This window comes from Gymnogyps californianus, chromosome 5, assembly GCF_018139145.2.
Source record: "Gymnogyps californianus isolate 813 chromosome 5, ASM1813914v2, whole genome shotgun sequence".
Taxonomy (NCBI): domain Eukaryota; kingdom Metazoa; phylum Chordata; class Aves; order Accipitriformes; family Cathartidae; genus Gymnogyps; species Gymnogyps californianus.
This window is the reverse complement of record NC_059475.1, coordinates 68,960,586-68,984,296: the sequence shown is the minus strand read 5'-3', so window position 1 is coordinate 68,984,296 and position 23,711 is coordinate 68,960,586. Positions and strand designations below refer to the sequence as shown.

General features: G+C 40.6%; 1 protein-coding gene across 2 annotated transcripts in view; it reads right to left on the bottom strand.

Moving 5' to 3' along the window:
* Positions 1-1,119: 1,119 nt before the first annotated feature.
* SOS2 (SOS Ras/Rho guanine nucleotide exchange factor 2) overlaps positions 1,120-23,711 on the bottom strand; it is a 56,205-nt gene continuing 33,613 nt past the window's right edge. For both annotated transcript variants that reach the window (XM_050897575.1, XM_050897576.1), the window contains 15 exons: positions 23,102-23,229; positions 22,070-22,725; positions 19,087-19,168; positions 18,272-18,394; positions 14,669-14,772; positions 13,217-13,436; positions 12,140-12,259; positions 11,239-11,401; positions 9,703-9,820; positions 8,993-9,165; positions 7,239-7,355; positions 5,458-5,719; positions 4,462-4,503; positions 3,186-3,295; positions 1,120-2,867 (listed from right to left, as the gene is read on the bottom strand). In XM_050897575.1, coding sequence (XP_050753532.1) covers positions 2,358-2,867; positions 3,186-3,295; positions 4,462-4,503; positions 5,458-5,719; positions 7,239-7,355; positions 8,993-9,165; positions 9,703-9,820; positions 11,239-11,401; positions 12,140-12,259; positions 13,217-13,436; positions 14,669-14,772; positions 18,272-18,394; positions 19,087-19,168; positions 22,070-22,725; positions 23,102-23,229 — 2,928 coding nt within the window. In that variant the 3' untranslated portion in view covers positions 1,120-2,357. The remainder of the gene's footprint in view (positions 2,868-3,185; positions 3,296-4,461; positions 4,504-5,457; positions 5,720-7,238; positions 7,356-8,992; positions 9,166-9,702; positions 9,821-11,238; positions 11,402-12,139; positions 12,260-13,216; positions 13,437-14,668; positions 14,773-18,271; positions 18,395-19,086; positions 19,169-22,069; positions 22,726-23,101; positions 23,230-23,711) is intronic.

Below are 23,711 nucleotides of genomic sequence, written 5' to 3'. Positions count from 1 at the left end.
AATCAAAAGATGCTCAACTTAAAATGATCTGGGTAAGGGCTGTGGTGAGTCAGGACCAAAATATAAAGCTATGATATATTTTAATATCGGATATTGAAAACGCTTCTGGTCTAAGCACTTGTACACGAAGGTATAAAGCTGACATCTATATATTCTAAAATTCGGGAGAAGTTTTTTCTCCCCTCAATACCACACAAAATCTAAGTCTGAAAAAATATTACTCATCTTTTAGCAACAGATGCTAGTGAGGACTTCAAAAGAGTCAATACAAAGAACAAGATAAAGAATTTCACTTGTTCAGCTTATTCTGCAGATCAAGGTGAAACCTGACAGCCTGCCTTTTCTACATCGAGAGCATTAGGGGAGTACTTCACTGAGCAGAATTTCACCACCAGATACTAACAGAAGAGTTCTTCACAAGCTTACAGAAAAGTTATGAGCTGCGTTTTTCCTGCAGAGGAAAAGCCATAATCAAGGCATTGTCCGTTTCCTGCCTGCACTCCCAGTTCGTGCATCTCAAATTTGGGACTTCTTGAACGTTATTTGTGCAAAATGAAGCAGCTCTCCTTTATAAAGCGTGTTCTGCTCCTTGCACGAACGGCCCTCAGGGTGACACCTCGGACAGATTCTACCCCTCTTCTTCCTCAGGAAAGGAACATGAAGGGGACAGGCGGTAGAAGACCGTCCAAGAGACAGATGGCAAGGCACATCTTCCCAGGAGAAGAAAATCAGCACCCCTCCCCAGGCGTATCACCTCGCCTTTTCCAGAGGGAATGCCCAAGATGGCGGGAGCAATACAGGCAGGCTGATGAAAAGCCAGAGCATGACTTGGAAGCCTGAGCTGCTGCAAATCCCACCACAGTGCTCCACTTCTCCATCTAGAAACCACTTCCCCATCTAGAGGGGCTGTGGCATTTGATGGGTTAGTAGGTGGAGGGAAAGGTTAAACTCCGAGGGAGCTGTCGTGTATGAGGCTCAACTGCAGACCGAAGGACAACCAAAGCTCAGAATAGCAGCATGGAAAATTGGGGCATTTTGTATTGCGGAAGACTTACTAAATGCAATTCCCAACCTTGTCCTTACAAGGAACACGCAGTGCTCAAGCTCTTAAAAATTAAGACTGGGGTGATTTATTAATCTTGTTAACAACTCTGATACAAAGCACAGTAAAAGGCCACAGACCAGTAAATAAAATGTGGCTTCTGGCCACTTTATAAATGCTGCTACAGTACTACCAGTAAAACAGACTCACTCTCACACCAGTTCAAACAAGTAGTTCAACTGGCAAATAAAAGTTCCATTCACTTATCAGTTTAAAAAGTTTAATAAAGCTTTAAGTGTTTGCTGGTTTAAATGCTACCAATTTCCAAAATGGATTCACGATTAAGTTAAGTGAGATCTAAAGAAAGTTATTAGGTTTGGAAGGCAAGACTGTTCCTAAGCCAGAGGAAACACTTCTGACCGTCTAAGATTGCAAGAGTAGCAGGCTGTATTATAGGCCTCAAGTCACTTAAATTTATACAGGTTATTAGCATTATCTGTAAATATACAATATAAACAATTGTACATACATGGCATATAGCTTTGTTCTCCAGAACAGTAGACAACTCTTTAGCTTAAGACATCTTCGCCTACCAAAACAAAAAGGCACATCTGAACAAGATGCATGCTAAGTACTAGGGATCCTTTCCAATATCTGAGACAGGTAGTCCTTGCCCATCCTTTCTCAAAATAATCAAGATCAACTGAATATTTTGGTATTTAGATTTCAACCTATTTTTCTTTTTTGTCTTCAGCAGCAAATCAATGGCAATTAAGACATGGCATTAAAATATTCGAGAACAGTAGCTGTCACTCACGAACCTCCAAGCTTACACGAAGTTAGAAGGCAAGTGGCCAGAGGTTTCAAATCGGTAACACCGTATATCCTCGTGTTGCGTAATCATCCCATTGTTCTTTTTTTTTTTTAATAATAAAAAAAAAGGCCACTAGTGCTCAAATTTGAAAAAATTCCACAGACGCACCTTTTTTGGCTCAGTGCAATTAAATGATGTCAGTTTAAATTCATTTAGTGTAGTTTACAGTGCAAAAGATATATTTTGTATACTGGCATAACTGTCGGCACTGAGGATGTGAAACAAGGCAATGCTGCTGATCACCTGAGGGTAATGCTGTCGAACAGACGCAGGCTAGAGTGTGTAGTCTTATTTTTCCAATTTAAACTTTTTTTTTTTTGATCAGCAGCACTTTAAGAGCATAATTTGTGAAAGTACTAAAATACACTGCCTTTTTTTAATAAATAAAAAAAAGGAACTTTACAAATACTATTCCAGTGTCAATGACTACTATGGCTAAGGTCATTGAGGAGTTTCTGCATTTTCTAGCAAAGACAGTCTGTGCAAAGGAGGGTGGGAGAGCTCCCTTTTGTAAGTCTTTGGTGGCAGTTTTGGTAACTGAGGGCTCGAATTGTGCCGGGGCGGGACGGGGGGCGCAGGCGGGTGGACCAGGTTGTTGTGACTCGCGCTGATCACGCAGCAGCGGCGCAGTACCCTGGGAGAGGGCGTGCTGGGAGGAGTGCCGGGAGAGCTGGGGCCTGTGCTCGCCTCTCTGAACCAGTCGGGATCTCTGTGCAAGCGTCCCACCGGCGGCGGCTGGAGGTTTAGAGGGCAGTTGATAAAGTGTTCGGGCGGCCGGAGCGGTACCGGTGGTGGAGTATCAGGAAGAGGGTCCCGGGGAGGTGGAGGAGGAGGACTGTGCAGCGGCTGGTCGAAGGGGTTAGTGTAAGCAGGAGCACGAGGCTGTATCTTTGGAGGTGGCGGCTGCCGAGGTGGAATTGCTGGAGGATCGTCATCCGACTTTAAACTTCCCTACAACGTTACAGAGAAAAAGACGTGGTAAGAAATGTAGGTGTTTAGATAAAGAGCATATCTTCTGACAGATGCAGAATTCTCTTGACGTCTGCTATTGGCGCTGTCAGAAACATGATACTGGCATAGCCGTATCTTTGATCTGAATATGACCACTGTGTTCCTGAAGTAGCTAGCAGAGTTTGGACACTGGGAACCTGAAACTTAAAAAGGGCAACGGGAGCACTGCATCTGAAAGTCTTTTAGACTAACAAAGTCCTGCTTGGCTAGATGTTCCCTGGTTTATGATCAAAGTTATTCAATATAGGACAGAAATACCTTAGCATTAGAAGCATCCTGATCCATCTTTTTTCGTGGAGGAAGCGGAGGAGGGTTTTGAGGCTCATCACTTAGTTTAGGAAAGCTACCCCATGAGCTGAAGAAAGTCTCTGGAGAGAGAAAAGCAGGTATTTTACTGCTTGTGCAATATCTGAGGAACACATGCTAGAAAATTAAGCCCAACTAGAAGCAACTCAAATAAGCAGATCTTTGTGCTGAACAGCAACATGAACCATTAACTTCAGTGGTATGAAATTCTCATTCATTTCTTTAATCAGATATATGCCGCACAAAGCAGTCTCCTATTTCCAGTATCAAAGATAGGCATCAACTGTTAGCAGGCAATGCTAAAGGACAGAAAAAATAAAGTGAACTCCTAGTGAGCACTTAAATAACTTTCTCTGCAATCCTCTCTATAGTGCAGAATTTACCCCGTTTACCACAGGGCCCGCAGTTTGCCCGCATGCTTAAGTTACACTTTGGAGTGGAAGGTTTGTTCTCTCTGCCGTAGGGGTACATGTTCAAATTTGGAAATTTAGAGGCTTCGTTAACAGCTCTGCCACACTTCTAAAGCAGGAGAATTATACACTGAACTGAACAGACGATACTAACTCTTACAGCATTTTAGGAGATTTCTAGTCCTTCCTTTTTACAGAGGGGGGAAAAAAAAAAAAATCCTTAAAGTTAAGAAACAACACAACCCCCCGACCAATATTTGTGACTCTTGTCATGCCTTTGCTTCTTCTCTTAGAAGTGCACAGAGCTCTGTATCAATACATTAGGCACCTGTGCTCTCCAGTTTGAAATTTTAATCATATTCTGAAAAAGTATATGTGCCTGTGTAATAAGGGAGTAAAAAGAGAAGCTGAAAACAGATGAACACAGGATATTCTTCACAGCTGTGGCACCAAAAGTACCTCTTCTTTCCCAGCAAGAGAACAATTATTTTCACTAAGTGGCAATACGAAATTATCAAGTTGCTTCATTTGTAGCATTAGTCAAACAAAATAATCATCAACAACATTCAAAATAGAAGCAAAGTCATGCTAGAGCCTGGGGGAAAAAAACCCAAAACTAAACTAAAGCAGACAGTTTTTAGACTTTACATTCTTTACTGGACATTTGATCTAAAACCTGTACAAAAAATCCTCTCAGAACCTTAATGAGTGCAGCCCACATTTTCATCCCAGATTTCAGATTTTAATTCCTATTCAGCTCTCCTGAAAGCAGGAAAAGCAGAGTTAAATGAAACATTTAACAGAGTTACAGTACTCACTCGACTGTGGCAAACTGACGGGAGCGAAGATGCTGTTGTTACCTGTTAAAGGAAAAATCGATTAAAGACTTTCCAGACAGAACAACTGCACTACAGCACGTAACGTATGCTTGTGAATGACCTCAAAAGATCACCATAATCTCCAAGTTTATCTACTGCTAACATGAATTAAACTTTCCCGTGTAAAATATTCCCGAACTAGAGATTTTAAGCTATGCTGGGAATTAAACTTCATTATTCTACTCTGTTCTGACGCTACCACGTTGTTGTTCACTTCCCCTGCACCCCAAACGCGCTCAGCATTTGCCATATAAAAATTGTTTGTCACTTTTGCCCCCCACCAGCAACCGCCTGCCAAGTCCGCAGCCCCCTTAGAGCAGAGCCAAGACCTGTCAGGCACTGCTTTCAAGACTAAGGAGCTGCTCACAGCTACAAGCAAAGCTTGGAGCGTATCAAGCTTGGGAGCGTATCAGTGTATCTGAACTGAGTGTCATTTTTTTTGTTTTTTTTAAATCAAGACTGCGTTTTGGAGTGAGTGCCCTGACCATCCCCGCTTCTGGCACTTCAGTTCACATCTCAAAACGCACAGATTGGATTCCCTTCAAAGGAAATTAAACGAGAATCACTAGAGCATGTTCAATCCACAGGACCACTCCAGAAACACGCACTGGTGTGGATGCCAGGTCCTCAGCACCATTTCTCTCTACGGATGTGCCATACGTAGTAAAGCAGGCGTAGCCCCTGCACAGTAGTGCCTCATCTCCCGTAACAGATTGCCGCAGCTCCAGTAGGCAAAAAGACTGGAAATGTCACTCGTTGTTTAACTACTTACAGCAGGGATTCCCAAACCGCAGTACACGTAACACTGAGACAAGACTCCATAGTCCACAATTAAATTTTGCAACTTTTTTTTTCAAAAGGCTGGCATACACACCAATACATTTTGGAAGCCTGAGGGACAGTAACAACAATTATTAAAACATATTGCACATTTACCGTAAGAACTGTTGAGATCGATGTCTAAAAACACACTGAACTCTGAAGAAGCAGACACTGGCGGCGTAGACGGTGTGTTCGGAGAAGTTGGTGCCGACACTGTTGATTCATGCTCTGCCTCAGTGATTCGACTGAAACTTATCTTACTTGGTTCCTTTTCAAGTGGCAATGGATGACTTCTCAGGGTGCCCGAGGTGGAGCCGTGTCTGCCAGTATTGGGCCTTATCCCGGGAGATTTCAGGGGGTATGTTGTTTTTCTAGGCTAGAGAAAGTAAAGCTGGTCAGTACTGCTGACATTTCAGATAGCAAAATTGCCAAGTCTCTATGAGATATTTTAAAAAGTACTTATCAAATACATCTTAAAAAGCAGTACAGCCTTTCTACAATTGACTTGAGGTACAGTCTGTTGTTATCTATACAGCAGGAGTTTACCGAAGAGTTACAGATGCAGCTTAATAAATCATTTTTCCCAGCTTAATAATTTTTAGATTTTTTTTCACAGCTGTGAATAATGAAGAGTCAAGTTTCAGATGCACGTCAATCACGACAAAACACAGGGAAGAGCAAGTCACAACCTTGGGAGAGAGTTATCTCATGTGCCCTCACAGCCCTGCAGAAGAGCCTCGTAACAGCACCGCAAGACGTGCTTTGTGCTTAAACCACGGAAGGTCACCGGGCCCCTACACGCGTCCAAGGTCAAGGACACACTCAGGCGCACGTTCTCTACGTCCTCTGGGTTAGTCAGGACAAAATTCTTACACACACGTCACTGGTGTGAATGAAACAAGTCTAGTGAGAGTCAGGTGTACCACAGCACAGATCAAAGCCGGTTCTTTGAAGATGAATTACGTTCCCATCCTGCGGTGGTATGTACGACTCCACCACATTACAGTACCCAGAACTGGACTTTCCTGAAATTCCAATAAGAATGTCTAGTTTGGAAATCATGAACTGTACAGAATTCATGCCCAGTTGACTGAGACTGGCAGCATGGATACCTATTTTTAGAAAATATTTTAGAGAAATTACTGTAAGCAGCATTTTTGCAACAGTAATTTCTATCATTTTCTTGCCATATTTGTAGTACCATCTTACTCATTCCTCTAACAGGAGATTGCTAAAATGATTTATAGCTCTCCCAAAAATTAGAGATGTCTCCAGCTACTCAGAAGTACAATTACAACGTATAAAAACCAAGTGTTCTCGAGAGCGATCTTTCTGCTTAAAAAAGAACCCTGGGCTCCAGTAGCTTTTTTTTTTTTTTTTTTTTAAAAACAAAATTGCTAGTCTTTTGAATTGAACTGTATTTTGTTCGGCAAGAAGGTTGCACCTTGTCAATTCTTCAATTTTTGCAACAGCGCAAAATATTTAGACAAAAGAAAAACAGAAATTTACTTAAAGAAAACCTAACACATTGATTATGTATAAAAATCCATATTTCAATTAATATTAATATTTTATAAGATTTCTTGATACTGTGAAATGAGAAATGTTATTATGTATTCTATCAAATGACTATATGGTAAGAAACCCAAATTTAAAGGCTAATATTTTATGCTTGGGGGAAAAAAAATGTTCATTCTAGTATAAGCCAAAGGTAGTATGTTTTAGTAGAGATAAACATTTGAAATAAAAGTATTTTTAAATCAAGTTTTGATGGAAAAATCATCTCGTGATACAGAATTCTGAAGGAAATATACATGGCTTATTGAGTTAACTACGTATTCTTCTTCATAGTGGCTAGTGGATTTCAGCTATTTAATTTGCAGGACAAGACTTACAAATCTAGGTGGTTGCTTGCAGTTTCGAGGTTCAATTTCTAATGACTTGTTGAACAGATAATCTGTAAACTCTTTTTCTGGTATCTTCCCCATAGGATTGAGATTTTCAAAGAATTTCTAAATGAAACAAGCATCAGTAATATTTAAAAAATAAGCACATACACAGAATTTTAATGAAATGCTCGTAATTCACTGATGAAAAATTTAGCTTTTCACTATTGTGAAGCTTATTTCCAGGAAAAACAGAGTACAACGTTCCCTGAAATAAATACAAAAAACAATCCAATGCAAGAAACAATCAAGTTCACGGTAAGTTTTCTGACATGAAAGAATGACCTTGCATCAAAGAACCAGGCATGGTAAATTAAGTCTGCTGTAAATTGTTTGCTAATATTTTTGACTAGTGAATCATGCGCAGCACAGCGGTGTTAAGGGCCACGCAACAGCGTCCTGTACACTTGCCTGAACAGCACAGATCTGGGAAGGAGCAGAATACCGACGATACAGTAGTGGAAGCAAAGGTTATGCTAGTGCCATTTCTTAGAGGTGCTTTGGATGGGATCAATTAACTACAAAGAACAGGAAGGGACTGAGGACAAAAGCAGGAAGGTCAGAGGCAGGGACAGAGCACGGCGCCACGGCACAAGGACTGAAGGGAAGGCAGGGCTAGGACAGGACTGGCATCAAGGGCACGGACGGGACAAAGCTCCCTGGACACCCGGCAGTTCTGCGGTAGCTGCTCCTGCTGCAGCTGGAGTCTCTGGGAGGTGAGCTACAGCATTTTCCTTTTGTTCTTTTTGCAGCACAAATACTGCCATGCCTTGAACTTAATGTACTACTTGGCTTATGAATACTGTAAATCTCCTAAATCCTTCTCAGACATGTCCACAGCAATTAAACACACAATGCAAATAACATTTTAAACAGCAGTATTTGTGCCCGTTTAATTCTTCACGTAACCAACTTCTTCGTTGCTTCCTGCCTGCTGCTGTTCACTAGCTGAGATTGAGAGCTGTCCACACAGTTGTTTTTCGGAAAGGTTACAATGAGCCGTGCACTTAGGAAGTATGGCTGGGTACTTAAAGCTATGCTTTTCAATCGTTATTACCTCCATATAAAAACACCTACCTACCGTTACCTGGCTCGTTGTTTCAGCATCTTCCTTAAAATTATCTGGGATTCACTAGTCTTTGTCTTAGGTAAGTAACCACCACTCCTCATTTCTGAAGATAATGCTGGCTGACGCTGGTGCATCCCCACATTTGCTTAGCTTCTGCCATGCTGAATGACTGTTGGTATTTGTGCCGAACTACGTGTCCTCTGACTGTCAGTGGGGTACCAGTAGACTTTGGTCAGAGGTGTCATTACAGAATGACAGGACTAAACGCACTAGGCACGTACAGAGCATTTTAGGTTAAAGGCAACTGATTTTTCTCCAAAAAAAGTTCTGCTGTTTAGTCAGTATGTCTTATTCATTCTGTTTTTTGCTAAAAAAATCTCTCTGATACCAGGCTGCAGAACAATAAGGGGAAGAACAAGACCCAGAACATGGAATCCAAGCAAGTAAATACCCACTTCTGGCGAGTCCTTTGCGCTGGTACTTGGTTGTCTACCAGCCACTGTTCCCCCCTCTTCTGATGGTCACTGTTCACGCAAGATTCGGTCTAGTACTAGAAGATTATTTGTCAATTTTTTTGTTGTGTACGTTCTTTTCCCTCTCCTATCTCCAAAACAGATATTTAATGTTTGATTACCCGAATTTCTGGCTCTATCCGTAAACAGTAAGGCTGGTTTTGATACTGCTGAATTTCTCCTGTAATTTCAGCCACTTTTCTCCTCTTACTGAAGTTAATTAATTCTTTCCCTTGTCTTTTAAGGAAGTCAGGATTCCCTTCTTCTGTCTTCAAAATATTTGTTAGGTATATTCCTGATAAAGAGAGAAGTGGTTTTTAAAGTTCATTTTCATTCCAAAAGATGATTTCATTCTTTCTAATGAAAGATAAAAAAGTCTGAGCATAGGTAGACCATTCCCTTTAATGCTCCAACAGTTTATTAGCTGGCAAAACCGAATCAAGTCTGCATTTTACACAGAAACAATATAGTATTGAAATAAGATGTTTTATCTCCTTAACATGAGATCCTGAGTTTAGGAAAAAAAAAAACCATCCTCAGGTCATCACCATAATCAGATCACCAATATGGAGGCAGTGTTAAACCAACTGAGGTAATATTCATAGTAATATAATACCAGTAATCTGTACAGTAAACTAGAAAAATAAATTTATATAAAAGACACTAAGTCTAAAAACATTACAAACCTAGGAAGTCAGTCACATATTACATTAAAAAAATTTTTAAAGCTAAACACAGCCCTGAACACTTTAAGCAGTATTAACACATCTGCATCAAACTCAGCTTAAGACTGACAATACACACAGTATTAGCCTGCCCTGGTGTTACTTACCAAAGAAAGGCACACAGGGTGGATTAATTGACTTGAGCTTAGCTAGGTATTTTTTAAAATGATCTTGACTTAATTCTACTGCTTCATCCAAAACTCTTTTTTTTCTTTCCTGTAGTGCCTAAGTCGTCAAAGAAAAAAAATAGGGATGCAAATCTTCTCAATAGCATGGTTAGCAAAAACAAAGCAATTCCCTAGCTCTCTTAGCAAAACTTAGGAACTGCAATTCCGATTGGAAAGAACCTCTTTTGTAAATGGTTTGCTCTGGACTACAGCACTATCAGTCCAACAATTTAGTCATGTGAATCATGAGGCTAACATAAACAGACTATTACTTTGTCTATCAAGCCTACAAGCATAATCCTGGTCTTTAAATTTAAGAAAAATTAAACATTTAATTTTGAATTCAACTTAAAGGCCTTGTGCTGCCTTTCAAAGACATACAAAACTCAAAACATTTTATTCATACTTCTTTTTCTGTTTTAGTCAAGGGAGGCTTTGCTGCCAAATCCTAGGCATTTATTTTCCTTGGCAAGTGCAAAACAGAGTCACTACTTGTGTAGTAGCCTCTCTTCCTCCTGTCCATCTAAACCGTTTCAGCAGGTATTTGTTTCTGCCTCTGACAATCTGAATTTTCTGAGCATCCAGGAGAAGTTCTTGTGATCAGCTGAAAGACAGGCTGAGAGAGTTGGGGTTGTCCAGCCTGGAGAAGAGAAGGCTCCAGGGAGAACTTACAGCAGCCTTCCAGGACCTAAAGGGGGCCTACAAGAAAGCTGGAGAGGGACTTGTTACAAGGGCATGTAGGGATAGGACAAGGGGTAATGGCTTTAAACTGAAAGAGGGTAGATTTAGGTTAGATATAAGGAAGAAGTTCTTGACTGTGAGGGTGGTGAGGCACTGGCACAGGTTGCCCAGAGAGGCTGTGGATGCCCCCTCCCTGGAAGTGTTCAAGGCCAGGTTGGATGGGGCTTTGAGCAACCTGGTCTAGTGGAAGGTGTCCCTGCCCATGGCAGGGGGGTTGGAACGAGATGATCTTTAAGGTCCCTTCCAACCCAAACCAGTCTGTGATTCTATGAAATCTGAGTTTTAGCTGTCCCCTCCCCGTGCCCTTCTACCCCCACATTTCTTGCGTAGGTAGGAAATGCTGCTGTTAAAATATTCCAGTCCAGGGTTCTCAGCCCTGAGATCCTCCTCTTTCATACCCATAAAATGCTGGACTGAAGCAACACGTTCATTTCAGACAGGTTAATGAACAACAATTGAATGGCCACAGCATTTCCCCTTTTCCAGCTGAAGACACATGAGAAAACATTTGCTGAAAAGCTCCACTTCCCATTACAAACCCTTGGAGACACCCAGCCCATCTCGTATGTTTTCTCACAAATAACTCTGAACATTTCACACTTGTTTTCTTCCATGAAAGCAAGTGTGATACAGATACTATGGATTTCACTTCAGAAATGTGTGAGATACGTTTCTGGATTCTGATTTTTTTTTTTTTTTTTTTTTTTTTAAACAAGAGCAATGCCCAAAACTTACCTCAAATGTGTGATCTAGTCTGTACACTGACACAGAGTTCACTGCACTGACGATCTCCAAAACACCATTGAAATTATTCAGATCTTGAAAAACCTGCAGGATTTCTATAATCCTACTCAGCACAGCCACTCGCTCTTCAAAGTTCTCTGTTTCCACTATGCACCTAATCAAAAGACACAATTTGAGAAACACTGATAAATAAAACCTGACATTTTGCTAGCTACTAAACCAAAATTTTCCAAGCAAAAACTGTACAGTACGTCCAGTATGCACATTTTGGCTCACTCTCAAGAATCTCAAGTACAAATTTATGCAATCACATCTTACATATGTTCAAGTTGGAAAGCCAACAAAGGTTTTGGCAGATCCTGTAAAATAATAAAGCAAACGCCAAGCAAGATCCAGGATAAGCAGGGTGAGACTCATGCCACTGTATGTACAGCGGCATTTTAAACTCGCTAGGTTAGGTATACAGATACAAGCTACTACACCCTTCTGACTGCAGCATTGGCCATCATGTCCTCAGAAGTACTTAATCATCTCACATGAGAAGGGAGAGAGACTAAGACAAGGGGACAGACACAACAGTGCTTTCATCAGAGATGTAGAAAAGCGGTGCTGAGTCCTGCACTGCCTTCAACCCCTTTTGACGTACTGTAGAAATGTAAGTAGGACCCGTGCTGACCAAGTGGACGTGACTGGGAAAAAAATCTTCCAGTCTCAGGAAGAGGGAGTATATGCGATTGGCACGGCATGCACCCTTGAACCAAAAAATGAAATTACTGTAATAGTCAACAGCTATCTCAAGATTCAAGGCAACAGAATTCAAATAGCAGAAAAATGTTTCTCTCTGAAATTCAGTAGAAGTTAATGCCACTACACTATCACCACCTGTACTTACTTTTCAAACCAAAGAGTAAGATTTGTAGTATGACGAATCATTTTCAATAGATTTGGGGAGTTAATTTCCTTATCTTCTTTAGTCCACACACTACCAACGAGTTCAGAAGGCTGTACTGCCCTGATAATGACAAAGCAAGATGCAGAAGAATGCTCGATACAAATAATAATTCTATGTTCTATGTTTGCATTAGAAGATTATTTCTTCCCTTAACCACAACTTGATATTTCACAAATACAATCTAACCTACTGCAAAACAGTTACTTAAAGTAATTTTTCGATGAGTATTTGACTACAGAAGGAAATACATTTTTATCTTAATTGAAATTGGCATTTTTGAATAAGCATTTTCAGATAAGAAAATTACAAAGGAGTAAGTTTAATTTCCCGAAAGCATAAGAAAGCAACTTAAAGACAGTTACAATTTTAAAATAGGAAGCTGAAGTACTTTGAGCAACCTGCTGGAAAAGTGGCCTATTTCAATAGAAAACCTGCCGTCACTGAAGCACGAAAGGATGCTTCACCTTCGAGTTTTGTAAGACCTTAATGAATTTCTACCCAGGAAAACCTAGCTCTCACGTCAAGGCTAGCTCTATTTATCACAGGTAACAACAGAGCTAGGAAACAGTGGAGTATGTATGGTACCAGACGAAAAAAACCTCTTCAGAATTAGATTAGAGGACCTTGACGTACCAGTGCTATGGTTATATGCATGTAACACCTGGGCCTTTGCTATGCAGCTACAAAGGAAAGGAGCAGACAATCGTGTTCTCTTTTTATGATGCAACAAACATTTCTTATTAATATAACACTAAGTTTGCTTTTTAACAAGGAGACAATACAAGTTAACACTATCTATTCGTAATATTTTAGTGTCCTTCCTGTACTTATTTATGTTGTCAGAAGTCTGATACGGAGATAAAAAAAACCTTTTGGCATATTTTGGTATCGAACAGATGGCAAGAAAACCTCTTTCCATAAACTCTGAAAGTCATGGGGACGTACTTTTGACGGACTCTGCGAATTAGAACTCTTTCTTGCTCAAATAATCTAAAAAAAGACATGTTCAATCTGTACCTATAAAGGTCGGACTCGAGAAGTGTCAGCTGTCGAGCAATTTCTATAGGATGCAGAGTCATGAGGTCCAGCGTTTCACTGTGCCCAACACGCCAAATGTGCCACTCGATTGGGGGAGGCGGGCTCTCAAAGGTGATGTTGTGACTAATTCCATTTGCTTGAGCTTTCTTTCTCTTGATGATTTTAGCAATTGATTCCACCCACTTCTTCATGGATTTTCCTGTAAAACAGAAACCATTAAAAAAACCCCCCTTTTTTAATACCACCTTAAATGACTTTTTATAATTTAATAAAACCAATCCCCCCAAAATTGTACATGCACTCAAAATTCCGCATTTCTGCATGCAAATTAATTAGCTTTGTAGTTCCCTATTTTTTTTTCTTACAGGCTCTTGCACCTGTATCAGGTGGCAAATACAGGCACATGTGGATGAATTTTTGGGTGCCCAGTTGCGTTTAACCACATCTACTGACAGTTTCTGAGTGGGGAAAAAAGTGACCCTGTATACATTGTATTTTACTTTTTCCCCTCAGCTGCAACCATCTCCACTTTGACTGCTAGCTTCATCTACTTAGAGGAGAACAACTAAAAAAGTAAACAAGCTTCAAGTGAGACCTTTGCAACATGCCGTACTAGTGCACTGCAGAACAAAAAGATTAGAGAAATACATGTTTACAGTATCAGTCCAACATTTACAGTACACAAAATAGTGGCCAAGACGGGAAGTACCTTCAGCAGTTCAAGACAAAGAGCTTTTAAGAGACTAACCAAAATTGAATTATTCCTCTCTCGTCAGCAATAGTTAGCATGGGCACCTCTGCAAAAGAGAAACTACCATCTTTAAGTTTGTCTTAGAATTATATTGCCCAATGTATGGTCTGGCAATCTGAAAAGTAAAGTCTAGAATTACCAGGATAATGATTAAAATTGACATGCGAACACTGTTGCCCTCCACATAGGCTGCCAAAAAAATCTGCTAGTTCATAAGGGATTGCTCCAGAGGAAGCGATACCCAATGGGTCAAGTATCCTCTCTAAAAGGATAATGATTTTCAGCTGGAACTTTCAATAAATGGGAAAAAAACAAGATGGAAAGAAACTAGTCTCAGTAACCAGCAGGGAAGGAATTCTCTACGAATACAACACGGGGAGGAGGAAGGTGACAGTCTGAATTCTAACAAGCCTATTGTAGAGTCAGGCAAGGACGAACATTACTGTCCAGAAGTAAATACACTTAAGGTAAATATCATAATGCTTGAAGTAATTTTTGGTAGCTGTTTAGGCTCCAAGCCAAAGCTTGCTCATGTAAAGGACAGTCTCATAAACAGCTCAATTAAAGGCATTAAAATTACTCATGTGTGTAAACATATTCGCATGCCTAAAACCTGTCAGGATTAGACCAGCAGGTTGTACCAAAATGTGGAAGAACAACAGGACCACCAATAACCATACCTCTTACACTGGAAATAAACGTCTCCAATCTCTCCAGTAACTCCAGATCTCTTTCAAAATCGTAAAAATGGTGCTCTACCCAGTGACGAAAAACATTTAATATTCTGAGGAAGGAGAGAAAAAAAAAAAATATTATGTTTGTTTTTAAGGACTTCCAAGGCTCATCCCATGTAAACACTAAATGAAACACAATTCCACAAAAGCTGACTTACAGATTCATGTAGTTGACGACTATCAAAATACATACGGACAAAGAGGCAGAACAAAGACTAAGCATGGCACCTAGGACCACAGAAGTCCCCAGGTATTTAAAACCTAAGTTTTCCAGTCTTAGCATATAGATAGTTTGGTGGGTTTTTTAAATCTCATATAAAGAATGTTAGCGTTGAGGTGGTTTCAGAAGAGGAAAAAACTTATCGAAATCAGATAAAACGGGTATTTCTAATGTAATTTTCTGATTTTTTTTTTTTTAAACTAAAAAAGCTAATTAGGATCTCCCATTTGGTAAGAAACAAATTTGTAATTGTTTCTTTCCTAGACACACATTTCAGCTTAGAAGTTGTTGCAAGTGTACTGCCCTACTTTTACAACGTTTGAATTACACAAATGGCTGTACTAGATCCAGTACTTCCTTTAAGGATAATGCTAAACTTTCTCTTGATTTTTGTCTACACTTTTTTAAACAGACCACTAATAAACAAGCCTCTAAAAGCGAACTACAACTGCTCTTCCGCCTTCTACTCTTAGGGTGTTATCAGAATAAAAAACTGTTTTGCCTCTTCTTCGGGTAAACAAGTTGAGCTCGTACCTCAAAACTTTGATTTATTGGGGTGCACCACATCACCTTACCTGAAGGATGAGCAAAAATCTCCTACATCAACTAGTACAACAGATTTTCCCTGTGCCAATTCAACAGGTGGGACAGGATGATGGGGTTAATGGAGAGCCCACGGTCTCAGACTCAGAGGAGGAGATAGTTAGAGTGAGATGTGGTTACTCCTGCCCCATCGCCTTTGCAGAAGTGGCTCAGCTGTATGCAGAGTGCTGCTGAACTCCCACACTCTTTGCAGCTCAGGATATTAAGGTAAACCAGTGCTAATTGCGTATCAGACTACTGTTTGCGGTGGCTCAGCCGTGTAGAGCGGGGGCAAGAACATCTGAGAAAGACACGGCAGACAACCGATTGTAATCTGCCAGTCTGTTGTGAGTCAGAGCACTAGAGAAGTTGGCTGGTTTAGCTTAGTCAAATGAAGGGTGCTCTACATGAATATGTGGAGAATTAAATAGCTCTCCTCTTCCCAGTGTGTAAGTTAAAGAATAAGGTTGATCGCATGAAAGAATGGCTACCCAAACAGATCATTTAGGCTGGAAATCAATGACAGCGTCTAACCGTCAAAAGGAGTGATGTTTTGAAACATGTTCCCAATAACAGTAATACAGGATCTTATCTAATCAGTCTTTGCCTTTGAGATATCATGGTAGTCATACAGAAAAAGCAAGAAAGATTGCCTGGTTCTGCTGACTGCATTTCCAGCTTAGCACCTCCTCTTTCTCATGACCTCACATGCATTTAATCTAGTCAAAGACATTACCGTTTCCATGCCTGTGCACTGCAGCATTTTCTACAAGATGGGGAGTAAGTGCTGGGGAAGTAAGGGAAGAAGGGAGGGAGGGAGGGAGGGATGAACATCTTCACATTCTCCACCTTCTTCCTAAATCTCAGATCTCTCTGAAGTAGAGGTCAATGTTATTAACAATACTGGAATTTACAAAGTGCTGGACATATCACCCTAACAGCTCAAATTCAGGCACTTATTTTCAACTGTAAGACAGTTACGAGTTTCAAGCTACTAGAAGCACGTAGTATCTCCTAAATTCAAAGATTAACTATAAGCGACAGAAGGGTGTGTGTTAAATAGCAGCTTTAAACCACATCTCTCATCAAGCAGGCACCAGTAAGGGAACTCAGCTCACCAACCACAGCATAAATTAGACAGCAAAAACTAGCTGTCACGATAAGAGGTATCCTATCTCTCAAACAAGGAAAGAAACCAGAAACCAAAACCAAAGACCCTGGAAACTTTGGAACAGGCCACAGGTTTCAAACAACTCAAACATAACATATGAAGGCAAAAGAGCTAAATTGATTTTGGAAATTAATAGCAAGAAACATGGTTAATTGCTGCCTCAAACTTTTCTACAGGTTCCAGTTCATTGGTAACCACTTGGCCTGCTCAGCTATGGCAGTCAGCAGTGCTGCAGGAAGATGCCTTTGTACCACCCAAAGGGGCACTGTGAGGAGGTCCCCAAGCAACTTCCAGCCTAGCTAGTACAGGAGGCTATAAAAAATAGCAACAAAAGCAATACAACAATATTTAAACTCTTGAGCCAGTTATGTCACAAAAGCCCATTCTGTGAGAGTTTCTATGAAGGGGCTCTATAGGCACCTATACGGATGGATGCAGAAACAGTTACCAGAAAACAGCAAGCTGAAATGAGGAAAAGTATGAGCTGAGAGGCAGCGTGTGAAGCTCTCCCAAGAACTCATAACTCTGGAGACCAGTGGTCCTGCTGAACACACAGGAGCTGATAAACTGAGAACACCAAGGGCCTGATAAATCTGTACAAGGCCCCGAGCACACACCAGTATGAAGGTTACACTGAGGCTGTATAACTTGGACTACATCCAAGGAGGTGGCGGCGGCTATACAGACAAACACCACAGTATTACATATATACTTAAATTTTTTTTTATATATATGCACACAGGTATCTGATGAAAACGGGACTCCTAAGTGACTTTCTGAACACCTACCTTGAAGGTACTTGCGTGTCAGTATGACCCTTCACTTTGAGTAAGCTGCTGTTGCTCCAAACAGGTAACTATGAATGACTGTGTGTGGTAAGGCAATAACTGACGGGACTGTGCGTATAGTTATCTGCCATTAAAAGTAACATCTTGATGCTACTAATAAAAACAGTTTAACGAATAAAAGTTGTTCTAGCAAATATTGGTTGTGATCTGTGTCTCCTCCTGACTTGATATCCTATCAGGGAAACAATTAGCCTCATTCATGCTAGAAACGCTTAATTGTTCCCCAAGTTAGCTTGGTCAGCAAGACCTTGAAGATTCACTGCAGCCTGCTGCAATGTGCAGTACAGACAAGAGTCTCCCTGTCTGTGTGCAAATACATCAACGGGGCTGGGAAAGGGAGTAAAATACCAGCAGGACTGAAAAAAAATGGAAACAGAGAAACTATCTTCATAGGGCCTCTTAACAAGGAATCCATTCAAAATGCAGTCAGAAACACTTTCAGTTATACATCTCTCACCCACACCTGCTTTACATAGTAGCCATACAGTGTTCTTGTGGGTGGTGATCACAGCTGTGAGTGGCAGAGAACCAAAGTGCAGTTGCAACAACAACAGAAGTCAGTATGACTAATCAGAACATGGTTTCGGATATTAGTCTGGTTGCAGACAGTGATAAGTCCCTACTTGACAGCACAGCAGTCTCCAAAAGAGATTACTGTCTCCAGGATCACCATATAATCAGTGAACTAAAATCTGGCTTTAACAGAACAAATTTAAAAGCAAATAAACCTGAGTTGTACTGGCTGGACATATTCCTTGCGAAATCGTTTAAGGTCTGCGCTGATCGGCTGCTCCCCTTTCTCGATTGCCAGCCTGTCTGCTTCAGTAGGCTCAGGCTCTGGGATTTCAAACCTATGAATAAAAGCACCAAAAAACTGATGGCAATTAAGATAAAACACCAACCTTTTATGTAGGACATGAAGAGCAATTGCATTTAAAAAAAAAATTCAGTGCGGTGAAACTCAAGCACTCATCTAATATCCAGTTTGCCTGGAATTCCCTCCTCCCCTAGCTATGTACTGCTAACACACCCAGCTCTCGCCCTAATAATTCGCTAGTCCTCTGGTCATCACAAGATGTCTAGACTAGGATATAAGGTTTTTAACTACCTGCTAGCTTGATTAAGTGAAGATTAGAAGAAAGCTCAAGAGCAGCTTTATCACACTGTATTAAAATGTTGTTAACATTAACAGTCTGTGCCTTTCGAACAAACTGCTTAGAACATTTTCGTTCTTATTTGCGCGGAGACTTAGGCATACTCGAGTACACTCTCACGATCGAGTTAAGCAGTTCAAAACATTACCGCTCCACAGCTGAGGCACACCAAGTGCTCTACCTAATACCTAATTCAGGTGACTAATTCAACAAACTGGGAAAAGGAAGCTTGTGTTAAAAACTTGCATCACTGTATCCCATTTTCAAAGTTACTGTTTTACGAACGTCACTAAAACATGTGCCACATGGCACTGAGAACACGAGCAGAAAACCAGCAGGTAAATACACAAAGCCTTTCAATATCTTCAGAAAGGATGACTGCTACTTACCTTTCAATCAGTAAACTCAGCAGTTCCTGGGGCTTGCAAAAGGAGCGGTACGTGGTAAGGAAAGTACGTACAAAATTAGGATCTGTAAAGATAGAATAAGAAAATGATCAAGTGGTTTTTTTATCCAATTGCAAAATATCAGAAATAAAATACATGTACACTCACAGAAAAAGTTTAAACTGCAGAAAATACACTAAGGTTATAAGTCAAGCACTGTAATTTGAAAAATACCAGAAATGATACTGCTTGTGAAATTTTCATTTAGTTCTTTGATGCATTTCCCCTGTAAAAGTATTCAACTGCACATACTATGTTCTCTCAAAAACTGTCTCTCAGTCTTGGCATGCAGAATGGCTTACACTCCCTGTACATGCAGCTATTCCATGGTTTCGTAAAGACAAAGAAAACATGGTAGAACTAGGCTGTCCGCTCTCTTGACACCAAAAATACCTATACCACCCCGACAAAACGTTTGTCTTACCTGTTCTCAAAAAATCTCCAGCAGTGGGGACTGCACACCTGCCCCAGCCACACCACTGCAGCACACAACTACCCTCTGCAGAGCAGCCAGCAGGGAAAACATGACAAGCAGCAGAGGCCTTACAAAGCAAATATCTGCGGCAGCTCAAGACGTTGCCTCTCCGCAAGCCACCACACCTCCCTCCTGCTGTTTCCGACCGCTACGGTAGGTGTGTTACCATGAGACGTGCCTATCCGCAAGCTACCACGTGTTTTATTGGGCCCACTCTGCTATATTAGAAGTATTAAAGGAAAAATGTCATTCTCTCAGTCTCTTTTAATTCCACTCTCTTGTACAGAGTTTCTTAGATCGTGAATAAGCAAGCTGATAAACAAATCACTTTACTGTGAGCCATGAAGGGTCATCATCTGGTCCTAATCCTGACATCCCCACGGCAGACCCCTTCGCAAGGGCAACAGCAGTAAGACGCTGCTACTCCGTGGTATGCAGCGGCTTCCAGAGCTGCCTGGGAGCAAATGAATGCTGAAATACAGGAAAACCAAGCCTAGAGAACTGCATGTGCATATGCTCACTCAGAGGTGTGGATTTTGGGTTGCTGGGAGTTTCTTTTTCCTTGCTGTTCTGTAAATAGTCTTGAATCTGTCAGCATTAGGTGCAGGTAGCTTACACCAGCAGTCGTCAACATGTGGGCAGTGAATTTCTTCCAATAAGCCCACAAAAGATTAAGACAAACGCTGCTTTTAAGCAGGCTTAAATTCCCTGCAGAGCACTGCTCAACGTTTTTAAGGGATCCATATATAGGAACGCACTTGCAAGCTAAAAGTAATAGTGCTCTCATTCTGTGATAATGCTGCTGAGTTTGCACCCTAGTCCTGCACTGGCCTGTTCTGCTTCCACGTCACATCTACATTCACTCTTCAGTACTATTTACGACATTTTAAAAGTAAATCTGCCTCTTACCACTGAACAGGCAGGTAGCATCTCTGCTCTGCAGGCAAGATCTGCAATTCTTTTAAAATGGGGGCTGCTACTCTAACCTGTGTAGGTTTGAGATAATTTGTTTTGTTTTTTTACAATAATTTGTATTATTTTTTAAATTATTTATTCCTGTAAATGACATTCTCAATAAAATAGAAAATACAAGCAATTTGCTACTAACAGTGGCTCGTGATTTAAATGGTTTATTAAATCTGCATCTGCTACCTCCCGTGGTATCCTGGTATCAACTGGGGACTTCTTTGACATGACAGAGGTCATTCTGCAAATGCAGAGCCTGTGTGCTGGAGCAAAGCCTGCTTCGAACAAAACTGAAACTAACGCAAAGCTGCAATAAACCAACAGTTTAAAAAAATCCTATCCTGCCCTAAATACAAACAAAAAGCACCACCAAGATCTGCTGAGAGTCCCTCCACATGCTGTTAGTCATTGCAATGCCCTTGTGGAGGCTGAGGGAGAGGATTTTGTTAGTCTTGGCTCCAAACACTGTTTGGAAAAAGCACACAGAAACCCAAGAGGCAATGCTTTCATTGAAGATTCCCAAGGCCAAAGCGGCAAGTACTTGCGCTATAAAACCTGAAGTTACACTATCAAATTAATACTCAAATACACCAGTTCATTCAGGAAAAGAGCTAAGTTCACAAGCCACCTAAACCCATCACATTTTAGAAATGGATGACTTGGGACACACAGAAAATACAACTACAGATTACTTGCATACCAACTAGTTGCATCAATACTGAGCTTCAATGTCGGAAATGCTATTTTAATTTTTTTTTTTTTTTTTTAAATATACAGCTCCACGCTATCTAGCCTTAGTTTTACAAAAAAGACTCGCTTAAATACCAGGCACTTTTGTAAAAAGCACAAAGGAGACCGTTACTATTTGAGAAGTTTTACAAAAATTGCACGCCATTTCCACCAGCATCCTTCTGTCAGCTTCACTGCGTCCTTTTCACCCCAAACCTAAGATCTAACATTTTCATCAACATTAGCACTTCATGCAACTACTTCAAGGTTTCATTTCTGTGGCTATAAGATAGTATTTCACAGGAAAGTCTGAAGAATGCCAATTGTGATTTGCATCCTTTTCTACCGAGGGACTTCACAAAGCGGCAGGTTGAAGTATAATAAATATAACCTCCAACCTTTTTCCTTCTCCACAGTCACACAGCCTGTAACAGCACCACTGCTTTAGCCATGACAGTCTCAGGAAACACACTAGTGGCTCCTATTAGACCACTGATACTCTTTTGGCTGGGGGGGGGGGGGGGGGGGGGAAGGGGAGGTGAAAGGCTTACAGACCCAAAATTCTCTTACAGCTTTGCGAGCAAAGCCAGTTGATTTAATAACAGATACTGGTTTTTTTTTCTGCAAATCTTGCTTTACATTTAACTATACGCAGAAAAAAACCCCAAACAAATAAAAGATAAAAGGATTAATTTCATCACCCATACAAGCATGACCTTAATAAACATATATATATATAACAAATGTACAGGATACCTGCATACATATGGTACGTTAACCTTTCGATTAATTTCACAACCGTTCCTCCTTTGATGATAGGAATGCCATTCCTGCTTTGCAAGTTGTCCTCAAAAACAATGTTATCTTCAGAGTCTTCCACTACAAAACGATACACGTTTGGGCTGGGCAACCTCAGTGGCTGTTCATTTTCTTCTTGCAGTAACACTGAATCAAGCATCCGATCCAGAGTACTGCGATACTGGAGGGAAATCAGAGCGGCCATCCAATTACTCTTCTCTTCAGCAGACTTGGCAGCAAACAGTATACTGTTTTCATCTTTAGACACCAGTTCAAAAGCATGTTTATATTCAGATGTGTCATCTTTATCAATAATCTGTATCTTCCTCATGATAATTTTTTCCTTCAGTCTATACTCTGCATTGCTGTAACCGGGAAGCCGTGATTGACCGTGATTAGTTTTACAGCTGATCATTAAACCATCAAAGAGAAAGATGTGGCGTTCATGTTTGGCTCCTATTTTCGTCAAGCCACCTTCCATTATGAATTCATTACAGCACTGCCCAATATCTTTGCCTTCCCAGCCATCAATATTTTTCTGGATTTCATTCATTTTCTTGATGGCCAAGTGCTTGCTTCTTATTTGTCGGTTATAGAAGCGACAGACTGGCTCCCTTGAATGAATAAAAGAAAAAGTCACGATGGGCACGTTCCATATTTGCCATCCCAAGAGACCAAAAAAACCAACTAAATTAATTGTTTATATCGTTATTTCTTTGCTCTAAATACGCCCTAACCAAGTTTACTGTTCCAAATAAGCCACATGCACTGCTTTGGCTAGGGAAGGAGTAAGATATTGACATTATTCATAGAAGTGGACCGTGAAGGTTTTGGGCTGCTACTCCATTTACAATGAAAACTGGCATAAAGACATGCCTTGAAAAGGAATATACAGATTATCTAACAAGAAAAAAATTACAGTTCCTTCCACATCACTTGTCTCCTTCTCTGCCAACTTTGGTAAACCAGGGTAGTTTTGTGGATTATTACCCAGGCCGACGTCTCGGGGAGTGTTTGCTGTAAATGCGCTCCATGCTGCACTGCAGATTCAGAAGAGCAGTAATGGCTTGTTTTAAGCACTCCCGATCCTCTTCATCTTCACTGCATTCCTGCAATTGCTGTGACATAATAAACATTTTTCTTTCAGATTTGTCTAATTTATAGAAGGGTAGGAAGAGGGACAAACATTGTTACACAGTGTTATTTATGGTGCTCAGTGAAGTCAGTGACTTCAAGTCAATGAGAGAATTATTACTAGAAGTACACTCAAAACTAGCTATGCATGTAACTAAAAAACATTTGTCAGATATTCAGGAAAAGTCAGTAGATACTCAACAGGAGAGAGCAGGAGGGTGTTTAGAAAGATAACACTTTACCCTTTTACCGAGAGCCAATGCTAATTGTCAGATACCGTTTTTCCTGTTATCTTTTCAACAATGTCCTGTTTCACAAGTGATTTTATTAAATAGTTTGGAGGTTTGAAATAGCACAGAATTAAATGCTGTTTTATGTAACTACGTGCAGTATTCCTTCAACGAGTCAATTAATCTCAACATTTCAGAGCAAATTTAAAAGACAGAATGACAAAGATTCTCTCTTT